This window comes from Xiphophorus couchianus, chromosome 23 (assembly GCF_001444195.1).
Source record: "Xiphophorus couchianus chromosome 23, X_couchianus-1.0, whole genome shotgun sequence".
NCBI classification, from domain to species: domain Eukaryota; kingdom Metazoa; phylum Chordata; class Actinopteri; order Cyprinodontiformes; family Poeciliidae; genus Xiphophorus; species Xiphophorus couchianus.
Genome location: NC_040250.1, coordinates 595,319 through 611,421, shown reverse-complemented (window position 1 = coordinate 611,421; position 16,103 = coordinate 595,319). Strand labels below are relative to the sequence as shown.

Here is a 16,103-nt window from a genome sequence, read left to right as displayed (position 1 = left end):
TGAATGGCGTACAGCAGTCTGCACCTGCAGCATGACTTTGGGTTCACCCTCCAGCGGAGTGTCTTGAAACCTGAAGAATATGAACCAGCCAGCAGTCAATATTTATTACTCTCTTTATGGGACAATATTAAATACTGTTACATCCCCCAGGGGGGCCGAGCGAGAGCCAGACAATGGGAGAGAAAGTGATGAAGCTGTAGCTGGATGGAGGAAGTGGGAGAGATGATGTAACACTCCGAGTTCTGACGAGGAAACGTTGAAACTTCCATGAGTCTTCCTGGAGCCCTGAGATGAGTCAAAGACCCAAACACAAAGACTCAAACACAAAGACCCAAACACAAAGACCCAAACACAAAGACTCAAACACAAAGACTCAAACACAAAGACCCAAACACAAAGACCCAAACACAAAGACCCAAACACAAAGACTCAAACACAAAGACTCAAACACAAAGACCCAAACACAAAGACTCAAACACAAAGACCCAAACACAAAGACTCAAACACAAAGACCCAAACACAAAGACTCAAACACAAAGACCCAAACACAAAGACTCAAACACAAAGACTCAAACACAAAGACCCAAACACAAAGACTCAAACACAAAGACCCAAACACAAAGACTCAAACACAAAGACCCAAACACAAAGACCCAAACACAAAGACTCAAACACAAAGACTCAAACACAAAGACCCAAACACAAAGACCCAAACACAAAGACCCAAACACAAAGACCCAAACACAAAGACTCAAACACAAAGACCCAAACACAAAGACCCAAACACAAAGACTCAAACACAAAGACCCAAACACAAAGACCCAAACACAAAGACCCAAACACAAAGACCCAAACACAAAGACCCAAACACAAAGACCCAAACACAAAGACTCAAACACAAAGACTCAAACAGAAAGACCCAAACACAAAGACTCAAACAAAAAGACCCAAACAAAAGGACTCAAACAAAAGGACTCAAACAGAAAGACTCAAACACAAAGACTCAAACAGAAAGACTCAAACACAAAGACTCAAACAGAAAGACTCAAACACAAAGACCCAAACACAAAGACTCAAACAGAAAGACTCAAACACAAAGACTCAAACACAAAGACTCAAACAGAAAGACCCAAACGAAAAGACTCAGACTAGGGTTTTGTAAATGAATATTTTAGTAATCAAGTAATCTTATCGATTATTTTTAATTAATTGAGTAATCGGATAAAAAAATATAAAATAAAGCATTGATAAATCTAGAATAACACCGCTGTTACTGTGGGATATCAATATCAGTCCAGTTTTTCATATTTGAGCATCTCTAACAGTTACTTTACTTTTCTGTAGTTTAGAAAATTAACCTGTAATAATAATAGCTCACTTTCTAAATTAACCTGACGAAAAGTTATACAAAGATCTGAAATTATATTCAATTCAATAATAAAGAGGCTCACAGATACGCTTATAAAAAATGTCTATGCTCCAGCTTTTAGTTTATGTATTCATGTTCAGTCAGTTTAATAGATGAATTCTCACCTTGCCCCTTAACCTGACAAGCTTTGGGTTTGAGAAAACAGGAAATGTCGCCTGGAGTGAGAGCTTGGGGGCAGGCGAGTGAGTGAACATAAGATGGGGTAGAGGGGAGGAAATAGACCAGGGGGCGAACGTAAGAACTGGGGGAGCAATATGGGATTTTTACGGCACCTTCGTTCGTCACACTCAGAAACTCATCTACAGCCATGAACCGCCACGACGCTCCGCCAGCCGTTTGTTCAGACCGGGATGATATGAAATTTATTGTGCGGTTCGTCCGTAAAGCTACACTTACACTGTAACCATCAGCTACTCAGTCGCCCGCCGTGTTCATCAGCTCACCTGTATTAATACCTGCAGCTCTTCCTGCCGTTCGCTCTGAACCAGCAGCTCCTGGAGGAGAAAGGCTGCCGTACTCCAGGCATGGCGCCAGTCATTTTAAAGATGCTTATTGGTCCCCCGAAAACAACAAAACCCCGGGCGTTATCACCAATCAATAAAATCCACTTTTCGAACTTGAAAATTGGACGTTATGCTGCTAACACTTAGCTTTCGTCAACAACTCAGAGGCGGAAGTCAGAGCTCCGCGCAACACAAATAATGTCCCGGCCGGAACACGGTGTGCTAAATAATAAAACATAAATTAACGAAACTTTGAGGCAGATAAATTTTTCTCAAGGAATTTTAATAATTGAGGTACTCGAATCATTCGAGGAATCGTTTCAGCCCTAACTCACACACAGACTCAAACTCAAAGACCCAAACAAAAGGACTGAGTCACAGAGACCCAGCACAGGGAACCTGTTGTCACTCCGGCAACGAAAACAGGTTCTTTGTGCTGATACTGAACATTTCTGTTCATGTGAAAGAAGTATTAAAGTGTTGATTCTGCTTAGAGACAGGAAGTGGGTCGGCTGGATCTCTGGCTGAGCCAGAGATATTATGAGATGGTTCAGATCAGAGCAGATTCACGAGGAACAGAAACTAATAAATAAGGTTTAAATAATGGGAGGAACGGCGAGGAGAGAGAGGAAGAGAGGCGGGTAAAAACTGGCAGAACGTTTTTACCCGCTCTGGTCAGATTGATTACTGGCAGGTTGCAGCTGTGAGGGGAGAGAGAGCGAGCCGCAGGCAGGCTGAGGGAGAGAGAGAGAGAGGTATAACAGAGCGAGGAGGAGGAAACACAGACAAATCTAACCAAAACTAGAACAAGAAATAATAATAATAAAAACAACCACTAAAATAAAACAGAAACTGGCTCATCTGATCAAAATTAAGAATAACAAATGAATGCTTCACTTCCACCAGCCCTGTTTAGTCAACCCGACTCCAGTCTGTCTGCCTAGTCAAAGTCTGGTTTGGTTGGTGACCTCTAATCGACCTCTGATCTCTGGTCCTCCAAACCTCGGTCTGGGTTTGGTTGAAGTGAACACTGGTTCGGTTTGAATGCATGTGTGACCAGAGACCGCTCTAAAAGCAGGAAGTGGACTACAGCGCAGGGCATTCTGGGTAATTATAACCAAAACAAATATGTTAGCCTAGCGCTAGCAGCAGAAATGGCTCCTGGTCTATGCGATTAAACTATATCAATTGATGATAAAATCTCTGGCCAGTGTGAGGATTTGTGAATTCTCCTTTTTTGCGTTTGTGTGTGGAAACCAGAACCAGCTGGTTTTCATTCTGCAGATAGAGAACAGTGTTTCTTTCTCTGTCAGTTTTTCTTTAATTTTTACCATTTTACATCTCATTTTCTTCATATTTCAAGACTTATTCCCTGAATCACACACAATCTAATTAATCTCTTTTCTGTGTTGATTCAGATGTTGCATTTTTATTTTCTCTGCCGTCTATATGAACACAAAAACAAAGATTTGTTGTTAAATGTTGTGTTTTCTTATGTGGGCAGCAGCGAGGCTCTTAAAGGGTTAACTGTAATATCCTCAGCATCAAAGGGCGACCTGCAAATGTTATTATTCTTCTCAGATGAATAATGGAGCCTTATATAAAGAAGGTGTTTTACACACACACACACACACACACACACACACACACACACACGTGGCTCCTTGCATGACCTCCAGCTGACAGAAGATCCCTTCGCCGTCCCAGCGGATCCCGGGGACGGCGAAGGGGGCCGCGTGGGGGCCCCCTTCGCCGGGGTTTCGGGGGCCGCGTGGGGCCGCTGTGGCCCGGACAGAGGGCCCCTGCCTGGGTAAACTTCCCAGCATTCGGGGGGTCTGTGTAGCGAAGGCCTGGAAGACATTCACCCCATAAATTACTCTGAGCTTAGAGAGTCATGACTAACATGGAGCAAACAATCAGAGCGGTTTGTTCTCCCTCTGCTGCATTTTATTGTTCCTCCTCGTCCTTCTCTGTGGTTGCCGCTCCTCTTTCTCTCTACATCTTAAACTCCAGATAATTTCTGAAATTTCTGTTGTCCATCTTTTCTCCAACCAGATTGCTTCAGTTTCACCATATTTCACAGGATTGATGGTTGATTCGAACAGCCAGATTAATCAGATTAATTGCTGCCTCTGTCTCAGAGGCCTGGATGTAACGGCAGCTCTGATTGGCCGGGAGCCTGGGGATCTGTTTGGGGATCCATTCTGGGATCTGATCTGGGATCCATTCTGGGATCTGTTTGGGAATTAATTCTGGGATCTGTTCGGGGATCCATTCAGAGGTCCATTTTGGGATCTGTTCAGGGATCTGTTTGGGGATCCGTTCGGGGATTTGTTTGGTTATCCTGCTGGTGTCGGCTGCCGCTCTTCTCAAAGGTCGGCAGGTCTGACCCTGGGATGAGTGGAGAGCAGCCATTAACCTGCTGCTGTGACTCTGATTATTGGATGTTTTCAGGTGTTTATGATCCTTTGAGTCGTTTTCCTATAAAAGGAAAATGCTAAACATAAATATAAGTTTTACCTTTCGTTTTCATGTGCAGCAAATTTCAGAATCAAGATAACATAAAACATCAACTGTTTTTAATTTTTCCTATCAGCTACTTGAATTTCAAGCTGGCCGCCATTTTTTAGACTTTTAAACCAATTATTGTGATGAAATGTTCCCCATTGTCAGGACCTGTATAAACTTTATGTCACATTGTATGTTTTCCTCTTTGGTCGTCATATTTATACAAACATAAAGTGATAAAATGTAGCAAAATCAGAAACTGAGGACTTTCCTGTTAGTCCGTCTGACACCAGAGAAGAAGCTATAGCTAGCTTAATGTTTAGAACAAGTTTCTGCTAATTTTTTAATGTATTTAGAATAGTTTATGTAATTTTTTGATGTCATTAGCAGTTTAGTGTTAGCTAACAATGTTTGTATTTTTGCATTAGGGTAACACATTTTTTGTGTCTAGTGGTTTATAGCGGTGATAACTTCTGGTAATTTGTTTTGTGTTTAATGTTAGCAGAGCTAAGAATCTACTTTAGAAAATTAGCGGTTAGTGACACTAGATCAGTGGTTCTTAACCTGGGTGTGGGCTCAGCTAACCAAATATCTAGTGACTAGATATTTGGTTAGCTGAGCCCACACTAGCTGTATCTACTGCTGATTTAATGCTGTAGAAAATAAGCAGCCTTCTCTGTCATCCTTATAGTTTTAATCACAAGTTTGGTTAAAGTTTTCCAGGAACCAGGATTTGGTGAAACAAACTTTGAACTATCAGCTCTTTCCTCATATTTCAATGTTTCTCTTATAGTTTATAGTTTTTCTTTTTAATTTTGTCTATAATAAATATTGTTGAATTTTATTTGTTATGGCTTCAGATATGTAACATTAGTCTAAAATGTTATTATTTCAGTGAGCAGATCTTTTTTTTTACTGATTTCTCCTCATTGTTTTAGTTTTCTAATAAAACGTCGGCCATATTTCTGTTTGGACCGCCCAGATTTATCTGAATCAGACCCATCTCTGCAGGAGGGAATAAAGTTTTCAACCCCCAGCAGCAGCATGAAGGGAGGAGCAGCGAGACAGTCTCTTAGAGACAAACTGTCTCATCACGGCTTTTATTTGACTTTTTCTTCTGCCAGAACAAAGAGCAAATAGATGGTAAACAAAACAATAAAATATTATTAGCTCTGAAACGCCTGTAATAAATTACTTCTTAATGCTCCCTCCTCTATTTATTTTTCATCTACTTGTTTATATCTCACTGCTGCAAACAGATGAAAATTACAGAAAGGTTTGTTCTGGTTCTGAAGCTGCTAAAGTGGAAGCAGATGGGCTGATGCTGGAAGCAGGAAGAGGAAGACATGGAAACAAAGCGCAAACATGGCAGATATTCCCCGGTTCTGCTGCACATTCAAACATCATAACTGCATCATCTGGGCCGCGCCAACGCTACAGCCTGCAGCAAGCAGAACGGGTCAGAAACTGGATCAGAACCCAGATTAGAACCCGGGTCAGAAACTGGATCAGAGCCCGGGTCAGAAACCGAGTCAGAACAATGAAAACCTGCTTAGTTCAGCTAAGCAGCTCCTTCAGCAGTAAAAGTCAAACTGTTCCAGAAATACAGCAGATTTAACCAAAACTAGCAGCATGAAGCCCAAACCCAGGTTCTGGTTCTGCTCAGCCGAGTCAGCTTGCTGCTCCTCTGCAGCTGATTGGCTGCAAAAGAACCGTCCTCAAACTCTCTGAGACAAAGAGTCACGTTACTGTGAAATTATTCCTAGTTTTCAGTTGTTTTTACACATAAAAATCTCTAAAGTGACATCCTGAAATAGTATTATGGACTAGAACGGTCTAGTCGAAGTTTCAGATGTTCTCCATCCAGCCTGCAGAGAAACGCTCCTCTATAAATGATTGATTGTGTGCCATTTTATGTTCATCTGTCCCATATGTAGAAATGCACTGTAAAACATGGGTAGTGGATGTGCGCATGCGCGCTGATGTCTACCGTTTCCTCTTCCCTGTACCTGATTGAGCTGCAGTCCAGTTATACCGTACTTTTTCGACGGGCTGTTTTTGATCCAAAAAGGAATTTCGTGTCTTCTATGAGTAATCAAAGGCAACAGAAGCCTACGCTAACAGGCCAGCGTTTCAAACCTCGAAAAAGAGATGGTGTTTTGTTGATTTAACTTTTTTAAGTCCAAGAAATCTTTAGAGTTTTAGATTTAGATTTTAAATGTTTGAATTTATGAAAGATAAACTTTGTGTCTCCAAATATTGAGTAAACAAAGATTTTTAGGTCAGCACTTAAAAAAGGAGAAAAAAACAGGAGTTGGAAATATTTCCCAGAATCCTTAGCAGCAGGTTTTTGGAAGTGTTACTTTGTGTGTTAATAAGGCAAATATTTATATTATTACATCTGACAGTTTCCAGTGGCTGAGAAAAACATCAGCTTGCATTGTTTGAATGATCAAACTAAATATTTGATCAATTCAGTTTGCGTTTCTATCTTTGTGGGACTTTCCATTGACTTCCATTCATTTCTACAGCCCAACCAAAGCTCAGTTCACACTTTAGTCCTAAATCTGACCCCTGACCCAAACAGCATTTCCCCTTGTGGGGCCCAGGCTTCGGTCCCACAAGGAGCAGTGGGTCCCCACAACGTAGTATGTGTCAGGGAAATGGTCCCCACAAGGTAGTAGAAACAAACGCACACACACACACTTCACTCCGGCTGAATTTCCTTTTGTCTTTGAAGCTTTTTGGTCCAAATTGTTTCACTGATCATAAATGTCACATCATCCTTTGTTCTGAGGCAGAGTGGTGTGTGTGTGTGTTTTCTGTGTGTGTGCGTGTGTGTGTGTGTGTGTTTTCTGTGTGTAGGCATGTGTGTGTGTGTGTGTGTGTGAGATCATGTGACTGATGTTCTCCTCGTCTCGTCTGCAGGGATCTCAGTGAGAATCAGATTCAGGCCGTTCCACGGAAAGCCTTCAGAGGAATCACCAACGTGAAGAACCTGTGAGTAGATCTGCTCTTCCTCACTCATCTTCCTCTTTACGCTCCTCTTCCTCCTCTGCTTCACACTGCGTTGGGTCAGAACCAGAACCAGAACCAGTTCCGGCTGTTTCAGCATTCTGAACATTTATTTTGTTTTATTGTGTCCTAATGCAGGCATTTATTGTATCGTTTATCATTTATCGAGATAAACTTCTTATCATAAGAATTTTGATTTATTGTTGTCATAATAAATTTCAGTTAAACCCAAAACTCTCCTTATTGTCGGGATTTTTAGTTTTTACTATTTTTTCCACTGTTTGTTCAAAGAAAGCATCAATAAACTTGAGGATATGATTAAACACATTTACTATTTTGTGATGTAAGTCACATTCTTTCTGTGACTCCTGAACTAAAGAGTCAAATTACAAACAGGAATGTTTTTCAAGAGCAGGATTTGTGTCTGGAGGAATATAGTTGCTGTGACACACAGTCTTACAGTTACCTAAAAAACAAAAGTTATTGCCGTCAGTTTTATCGTTATTTTATCGTCGTTCAGATCAATATGGTTGTCACAGTGACGAATAGATGTAAACATCTAGAACCTGGTGTCTCACTGGATTGGTCAACCAGCAGGACCGGAACCCGCTTCACCTCCGATGACATCAGAGTTTATCGTCACGAACGCTTCGCGGTCGCAGAGATGATGTCATTCATAAAACCTGAGCTGAGTCTGTAAGTAAATAAATAACTACTGTCTGCCTCCTGGTAGATCATTAATGCGTAAATCTGTTTCTGCTGCGTTTTGTTGTGATCAGTTTAACACTGAACTCACTTTCACAAAGATTTTTTATTTCCTTTATTCAAGGGACTTTAAATGATTAAATGAATATGATAAGCCCCGCCTCCTCGGCAACAGGCCCCGCCCCCTCCTTCAGAGGTTTGGTTCTGTTCGGAATCGCTCCATGCGGTTCTGTCGTTTATCCCTGATGTCCTAATCACCAATACCTGGATCAATACGCGGCCCGATCCATGCTTCTGATCGATAGCGGCTGATCGATCGGCCCTCTAAGCTGGCAGACAGACTCTTGGGTGTGTCTGTGATGAGAGAGAGGAAGTCGATACGGAGCGGGTCAGAACCAAGGGAACCGGACCCGCTCCAAATGGCTTCGCACCGTCTAAAATAACTTTTTAACATTTTTACAGTTTTAATATTTAAAATGAGCTTTTTTAAAACAAATTAAACTTTATTTTCTCCGTCACTAATCCGGACTTTGTGGCCCATTTGGACCAGATTTTCAACTTCCTGTCTGATGTCTTATTGCTTCAATATTTCCACATAATGTTTCCTCATGATGCCGTCTGATTTATGAGGCTCCCACATCCTGATGCTGCCACCACCATACTTCGCAGTGGCAGCCTGGTGTTTCCTCCTGCAGACGCCTCAACAGAAATGAAGGACATTACAGGCGGTAACATAGAATTACTTTATTCATCCCAGCAGGGAAATTATTTAACCTGGTCATTTATGGTGCAAATGCAGTTAATTAATGAGAAACCAAACATTTTTAATCAGGTCCCATTTCTTTAGCAAAATGTCCTCAAGTTCAGGGGCGGATCTAGAAAAAAATCTATGGGGGGCAAGAGGGCCAGGGATTTTTCAGGGGTGGCAGCATATGTGTGTGTGTGTGTGTGTGTGTGTGTGTATATATACAGTACATGGATATATCTATATATAGATATTATAGTTATATATGTATATATCTATATCTACTGTATATATATATATATAGATATATAGATATATAGATATATATATACTTATATATATATAGCTGGAGGGTTGGTTGTTTGTCACGAGTAAGTCCTCCCAGTGATACACACATTTCTTCCTCCTCTTCCTCTTCCTCCTTGTTCTGTTTCTGATTTATTGCCTGATTTTATTCCACATGTTTTTCTGGACGTTTAAAACAATCTGCTGTTCAGAAATCACCAAATCAGAACCAGAAAACTGATTTGTTGTCTCTAATTGTCTGTGTTGGTTGAACTGAATTTGCTCCTAAAAGCATTAAATTAATAATCATCAGTTTTTTTGTCCGCCTGCCTTCAGATCTTCTTGCCTCTCATGAACATTTTGCTCCTCCCTCATCCATCGTGTCTTTGTCACATTTCTGTCCCGTTTTTACGTCCTTCCTCTCATTCTGCCAGATTCTCTCGTGTTTGAATGATTTCTGTTTTTCTGAGTCTCTCTGTCCGTCAGACAAGGTGACTCCTGCAGTAAAGGCTGCGGCCGTCCATTACGCCGCGGTAAAAAGCTTCATGACATTCTGTCCCCGGCGGACGCTGCATCGATTTTCTCATACGTCTCTCTCTCTCTCTCTCTCTCTCTGCTCGCTCGTCCTGCTTGTGGTTTTTATTTTAACTTTGTTTCTGCGTCTTGCTGACTGCAGCTGCTGTCAGTTCTCCCTACGCAGCACGTCAGTCGAAGCTCCAATAATTAAGACATAAAGTCTCAGTTTGAAAGGAAAAAGTTTAAGTGTGACCTTTCTGATGACCTTTCTGATCTGGTTTCATGTCTTTTTAAATTTTGCGACTGAAGGACGTTGATGACGTCAGCATAAAGCTGAAGCTCCTTCCTCTCTGATGCAAACCACACCTGGACGCAGGAAGTCCAGATAAAACCTAAATAACACCTGGAACGGAAATAAAGAGAAAATTTAGTGGTGAGAAAACACACTGACCATCATCATCCTCACTGCAAGACGAATAACAAACGCATAGTTGGATCAGCATGATGGTGCCACCGCCGTGCTCTGGTAACACTGGTGGTTCTGTTGCTATGGTAACCTCCTAAGAGCCGGCTGATTTGACTGGAAAAACAGTCTGAACAACTTCTTCCTGTTCAGGAACTGTGAGAGGTATCAGAAAAATGTTGGATGCGTGAGCGAAGGCCGTCTGTCGTCTTCGATTGTGCCGCCATTCACGGCCGTACTTTATTCACAATAAAAGCACGAATGAGAGAGAGACGGGCGCGCCGGGTCAGGAACTCAGGAAAATGAACGTCTGAGGCCTGAATTTTCCCTCCAGCGTCAGAAACCGTCAGATCAATTTCAAAAAGATTTTCTGAAAGCCACCAGACGGAGTAACGATGTGACCAGATATAATGACAGTGCAGCAAAATATGGAAACTGATGTTTAGTTTAGTAACCTGGTAAAAACCAGCTGCTGGTTCTACGCTTTGCTTCGTTCGTAGCGTCTGGACGTGCTGCTATCGAGAAACGGTTCCTTCCTGAAGGTGAGGATTGTGTTGAAGTTTTAAATTTTACGTCTTTCTCCACTTCCTCCGCTGCCATTGCTACAACTGCAGACAGGATTCTAAAACTGCAAAGAAAATCGACGCCATTGTTCATAAATATTTGTGTTCGCTGGTCAGCACAGTAGAAAATCTACAGGAGGAATCGAAGTGAATGGGAGAAAGCCCAGACTGCGCGGTAAGCTTGATCTGAATGGACAGACGGTGATGGCCAGGCGTTCAGAGGCAGGTTGAGTCAAAACCTTAAGAACTTCACAGATTTACCTACAAACTGAATGTTGAATGTTGTTTCTAGCTTTGATGGTGATGGAAATCGGATTAATTTGTGGGTGAAAAAGTCGGACCTGCAGCCGTCCATCATGGCCGCTCAGGCTGGTGGTTATAATGTTTTGCATTAAAAGCAGGTTCTCCTGTTGTTCTGTTCTCCAGCGGTTCTGGGGATGGTCCGGGTCGTTCTGCTTCACTTCAGCAGCGTCTGTCAGCCGTTCTGTTCTCCGTGCTTCACACTCCCCTACCCACAGTGCTTTGCAGCACGGCTGAGTTTGAGTTATGACCTCAGCGGCGCAGGCTCCGCCCACATGCAGGCGCTCGCCTTCGGAGCGCCTCAGGTTGAAACGCTGTGAGCAGAAGAGCCTTCAGATTTACGATTATGGGAAAGCAGAAAAGCATCTGCTGCTTCCTGTCGTCCATCAGCTCCACGTAAACTCTCAACTTTTTACCGTTCAGAACGACAGAATGATGCTCGTTTAGCTCAGAGCTTTTATCTGGCCGTCCAACACAAAACCAAAACCGTCTTTCACTGGAACAACAGGCTGCAGAGATGAATATCAGAACATGACTCATTTTGCTGCTGGATAACTGATATTTATGGATGTATTGGGGGGACATACTGTACATCCCATCAATTTGACCAAATGTTCAGTTTTTGTTGACTTTAAAAGTCATGAGAAGAAAAAAAAAGAATCTGGATTAAAATATTTTACAAATGTTTTTTTTTGTGGAACTTTTTTTTCCTGAAGGAAGATAAAAAAAATTTAATCAATTGTGTTTTTGCATTAAGCGATTAATCATTAGAGCTGGACAATAAATCAATAACATCATATATTGCAATAATCGCGTGATCAATATCAGCAGATAATGCAACTGATAGAATATACAGAATATTCACTGAACTCTGATCAGAACCGCACGGCATTCTGGGAGATGTAGGCAGAGGAAAGACTTCAGCTGCTCAGCCTCTCAAAGCTAGCTGCTAGCATCAACTAACTCAGTCACTCTTTGGTTGCCTAGCAACATCCTGTTGAGTGACATGCGCAGCATCAGGTTCAGGTTTTGCCGCTGTGACTCAACTGCTTAAAAATTAAAAACTACGGCGTGGAGAGAAAACTGGACAGAACAGGAAACATTACAATCAATATTTAAGATGATTAAACAAAAAACTGATCAGTAATTATTGACATTGATATGAAACATGAAATTTACTCATCAGAAGCTCAAACTAAAGTTGTTTTCATAAGGAACAGAAATGTTTATTCATCTCTACTGGCTGTTTCTGTTCTCCAAACATTTCACGTCTAGATTCAGTAAAACATAAAGCTGGACTTGGCTCCGCCCACCTGCTGCGTTCCTGTCCAATAATTACTCAGTTGGTAACGATTGGCCTCTGATGGATCCATGCCTCAGCAGCGATGCGCTCTGTGTGTGTGTCTCTGTGTGTGTGTCTCTGTGTGTTGAATAAACAGACTAACTATATGGAAGGAAATTAAAAGCTGCTCCTTTTCTGTTTGCTGGAACAAACATCTGCGCTTTATTCTCACAAACACACACAGGTCAGAGGTAAAGCGGCCCGCCTCGTCCAGACTGATACCAATCATGTCGCCGCTAATCAGAGAGCCGCGCTGTCAGGGGAAGGCAATCACATCACAGAGGACAAAATCGTTTTCTGAGGATGAAGTTGGGAGATGAAGAACATGACCAGCAATATGAATCCAGAGGTTAATGCTAATTCTGGGAAGATGAGGCGTGTTGGAGACAGAGCGGAGTTAGACCCGCCTGAAGAGCTGGAGACGTTTCTGCGACGCTACGAGAGTCCTTATCGGCGCCGCAGAGTGGAGCGATTCACTCAGAAACTCCTGAAGAAGAAACAATCTGCAGACCATTAAAAAACCTCCATCCATCAGGAGGCTCTTATCACACTTTTACTCTCATGTTTGTAGTGGAAACCACAAAATACAGAGAAAAACTCAGATGAACAGAGAATTTTAATGACATAAGGAGAACAGAAGAATCCAGCATTGAACAAAAACCCAGGAGTTTAAATCCTGATCAGCTGGCAGAATAAAATCAGGGAAACTGATTAACTGAACTTAAAGTGGAACTAAACCACCGGGGAAAGCTTAGCCCCGCCCCCAAACACATTTTAAAACACTCCACAAAGTGGGCGGGGCCAGGAGACACTGGGGGCGGAGCCAAGCAGGAGGGTTGCAGTAACTGCCGTTCAACCCATAGAGGGCAGCAAGGAGACGATTTTAGGACAAATATTTCATAATTAAACAAGTTTACATGAAAACATTCAAATTTAGCATCAATAAGATCCGATTTATACAATTAATCTGCAAAATAAAGTCGATTTGGTTTTCAGCTTCATGTTAGAGGAACTACACAACTAGATAAGAACCATTCTGATCTAGGTTATGCAGTGAAGAGCTGACCCACTTACTTTGACTAGACCTGTGAGGCCTTTAGGAGGGGAAGCAGGTAGAAGCAGAGCAGCGTGTTTCTGCCAGCGGCTCGTTCAGGTGAAGGCTGACAAGAAAAGAGCCGCAGATTTAAAGGCTGATAAAAGAGAACAAGGAGAAGGAATATGGATTATCCATGGATAGACGGGGAGTGAGAAGAGAAAATGTGAAGAGGAATCAAAGCCGAGAGGAGCAGACACAAAAGGGGGAAAAGGGATTATGATCGGAGAGGCAGGAGATAAAAATGGAGAAGATGAATGAAAAGACAGAAGTCAAAGAAAAGAGGATTAGCAGCAGAAGAAAGAGATTAAGGAGGAATGATCCGCCTTTATATTCCTGTTTCTAGAGAACGTCACTGTAACCAACAGATCAGTCGCTACGACTTTTATGAGCATTTCAAAATATAGCATCAAAAAGGTTGAATTTTAAAAAATCAGTTTTGTGAAAAAGATTTTATGTTTGGTTTTTATCTTTTCTGCAAAGCAGCTGATGCACTAAAGTGGAGATGGAAACATTTTTACCGACAGAGGAAACATTTAGGCTCAGACCTTACCAGAGGCACCGACTCCAGACCTGCAGCTGGGCGGGATAGTTAGCAATGTCCACTTCCTGTTTACTGCAGCCAATCACATCAGACCTACTTCCTGTTTAGTCTTGATGACGCTAGCTTTGCGTTGCCTGGTTTGTTTGCTCCAAACCACCAGATGGAAACGTGGTGGTGATATTTGAGACATTACCTCCAGACTGAAGCTGCCGTGATCCGCAGTGTTTGACGGGCTGAAAGCCGCTCAGGGAGGAAGAAGCCACGGCGCCATCAGAAACATCAAAACTCACATTACAGTTTGTAAACGTTCTTCATTTCTGGAGACGTTTGATGACATCATGGCGCTCATAAACCTGGGAACACACCCAGCGTTTTGTTTTATGACATTTTAAAAGTTGACTCAACAGAAACAGAAGATTGGTTCTGATTCTGAACCTAAAATCTGATTCAGTGATTCTCTTTCTGGGAAAAGAGAAAAGGTTTGGTGTTCAGGAAGTGACCTGGTCAGTTTTCCTGCAGGTTTCCAGAGGCGTGAAGCGGCGGGTGGTTGGGTTCATGTGGGGGGTGAACACGCCGCACTAAGCAAATTACAGTAAAAGCGAGAGATGAACGGTGAGTGGAGGAGGAAGAGCGGGAGTCGTGACTGGAGCGTGATTTAGCGAAGCTTTCCTCTTAATGAAATTGTTTAGTGGCAGAGCCGGTAAAAGGCCTTAATGGATTGGCCGGCCTGATGTAATCTGATTACTCTGGTTTCACTATGGAGAGAGAGAAGAAGAAGAAATGCAATTAATATTTACAGAGCAGACAGCAGGGTGGGCTCTCCCTCCCTCTCTCTCCTGTCTCTCTCTCTCTCCCTGCTGGTGGCCGGTGTGTGGCGGCGGGCGAGCGAGGGAGGGGGAGAGAGAGGGAGGTGATAGGCTGGCGGCGGCGCACCGGGCTCCTCTCTCCTGCTCTCCTCCGGGCCGCTCACATCGGGCTGCGCCTCCGCCTGCGTGGAACACTATTCCCCGAGTACGTGTCTGCAAGCGCCATAGGGGGACGGGGGGGCGGGTCCTACCTGCTGCTGCAGCTGCCGCCGGGTTTTCACCTCCACACGTTCATTCATGCATCTGGCATTAGTCCCTCCCCCGACCGAGGCTGAGCGGACCTGCAGACTCATCTGACTCTGTCTCTCTCTCTGTGTGTGTGTGTGTGTATGTGTGCGTGCGTGCGTGTGTGTGTGTGTGTGTGTGTGTGTGTGCACGCCGCAGGCAACTGGACAGCAACCACATCAGCTGCATTGAAGATGGAGCTTTCCGAGCACTGCGCGATCTGGAGATCCTGTAAGTAGAGAAACTGTCTTCCTCTTCCTCCTCTTCCTCTCATCAGTTCTTCTCATCCCTCGCTCGCCGTTCAGACGGACCTTTAGCGCCGCTCTCTTCCTTTCACTTGTTACTTTTCTGCCTTCATTGCTTCAAGTTAGAAATGCTTCATTGGAGAAAACGCAGAGAGAGGGAGTGTGTGTGTGTGTGTTAGCAGCTGCTTTCTAGGATGAAGCATCTCGGTCGTCCTTCACTTTCAGCCGTGCTGAACATGCGACCGGCAGATCCTCCACCTGCTGCAGCTGATTCCCCTCAGCGCTCATGTTTTCAGCTGTGTGTGTGTGTGTGAGGGCGGTGTGTGTGTGTGTGTGTGAGGGCGGTGTGTGTGTGTGTGTGTGTGAGGGCGGTGTGTGTGTGTGTGTGTGAGGGTGGTGTGTGTGTGTGTGTGTGAGGGCGGTGTGTGTGTGTGTGTGTGTGTGTGTGTGTGTGTGTGTGTTTGTGAGGGCGGTGTGTGTGTGTGTGTGTGTGTGTGTGTGTGTGAGGGCGGTGTGTGTGTGTGTGTGTGTTTGTGAGGGCGGTGTGTGTGTGTGTGTGTGTGTGAGGGCGGTGTGTGTGTGTGTGTGTGTGTGTGTGTGTGAGGGCGGTGTGTGTGTGTGTGTGTGTGAGGGCGGTGTGTGTGTGTGTGTGTGTGTGTGTGTGTGTGTGTGTGTGAGGGCGGTGTGTGTGTGTGTGTGTGTGTGTGAGGGTGGTGTGTGTGTGTGTGTGTGTGTGTGTGAGGGCGGTGTGTGTGT

The 16,103-nt window shown here is 43.4% G+C and overlaps 1 protein-coding gene across 1 annotated transcript in view; it reads left to right on the top strand.

The window, feature by feature from the left end:
- The window catches only part of slit3 (slit homolog 3 (Drosophila)), a 207,294-nt gene that overhangs the window by 122,768 nt on the left and 68,423 nt on the right, over positions 1–16,103 (top strand). Inside the window, exons 5-6 of the mRNA XM_028008117.1 lie at positions 7,369–7,440; positions 15,262–15,333. Coding sequence (XP_027863918.1) covers positions 7,369–7,440; positions 15,262–15,333 — 144 coding nt within the window. The remainder of the gene's footprint in view (positions 1–7,368; positions 7,441–15,261; positions 15,334–16,103) is intronic.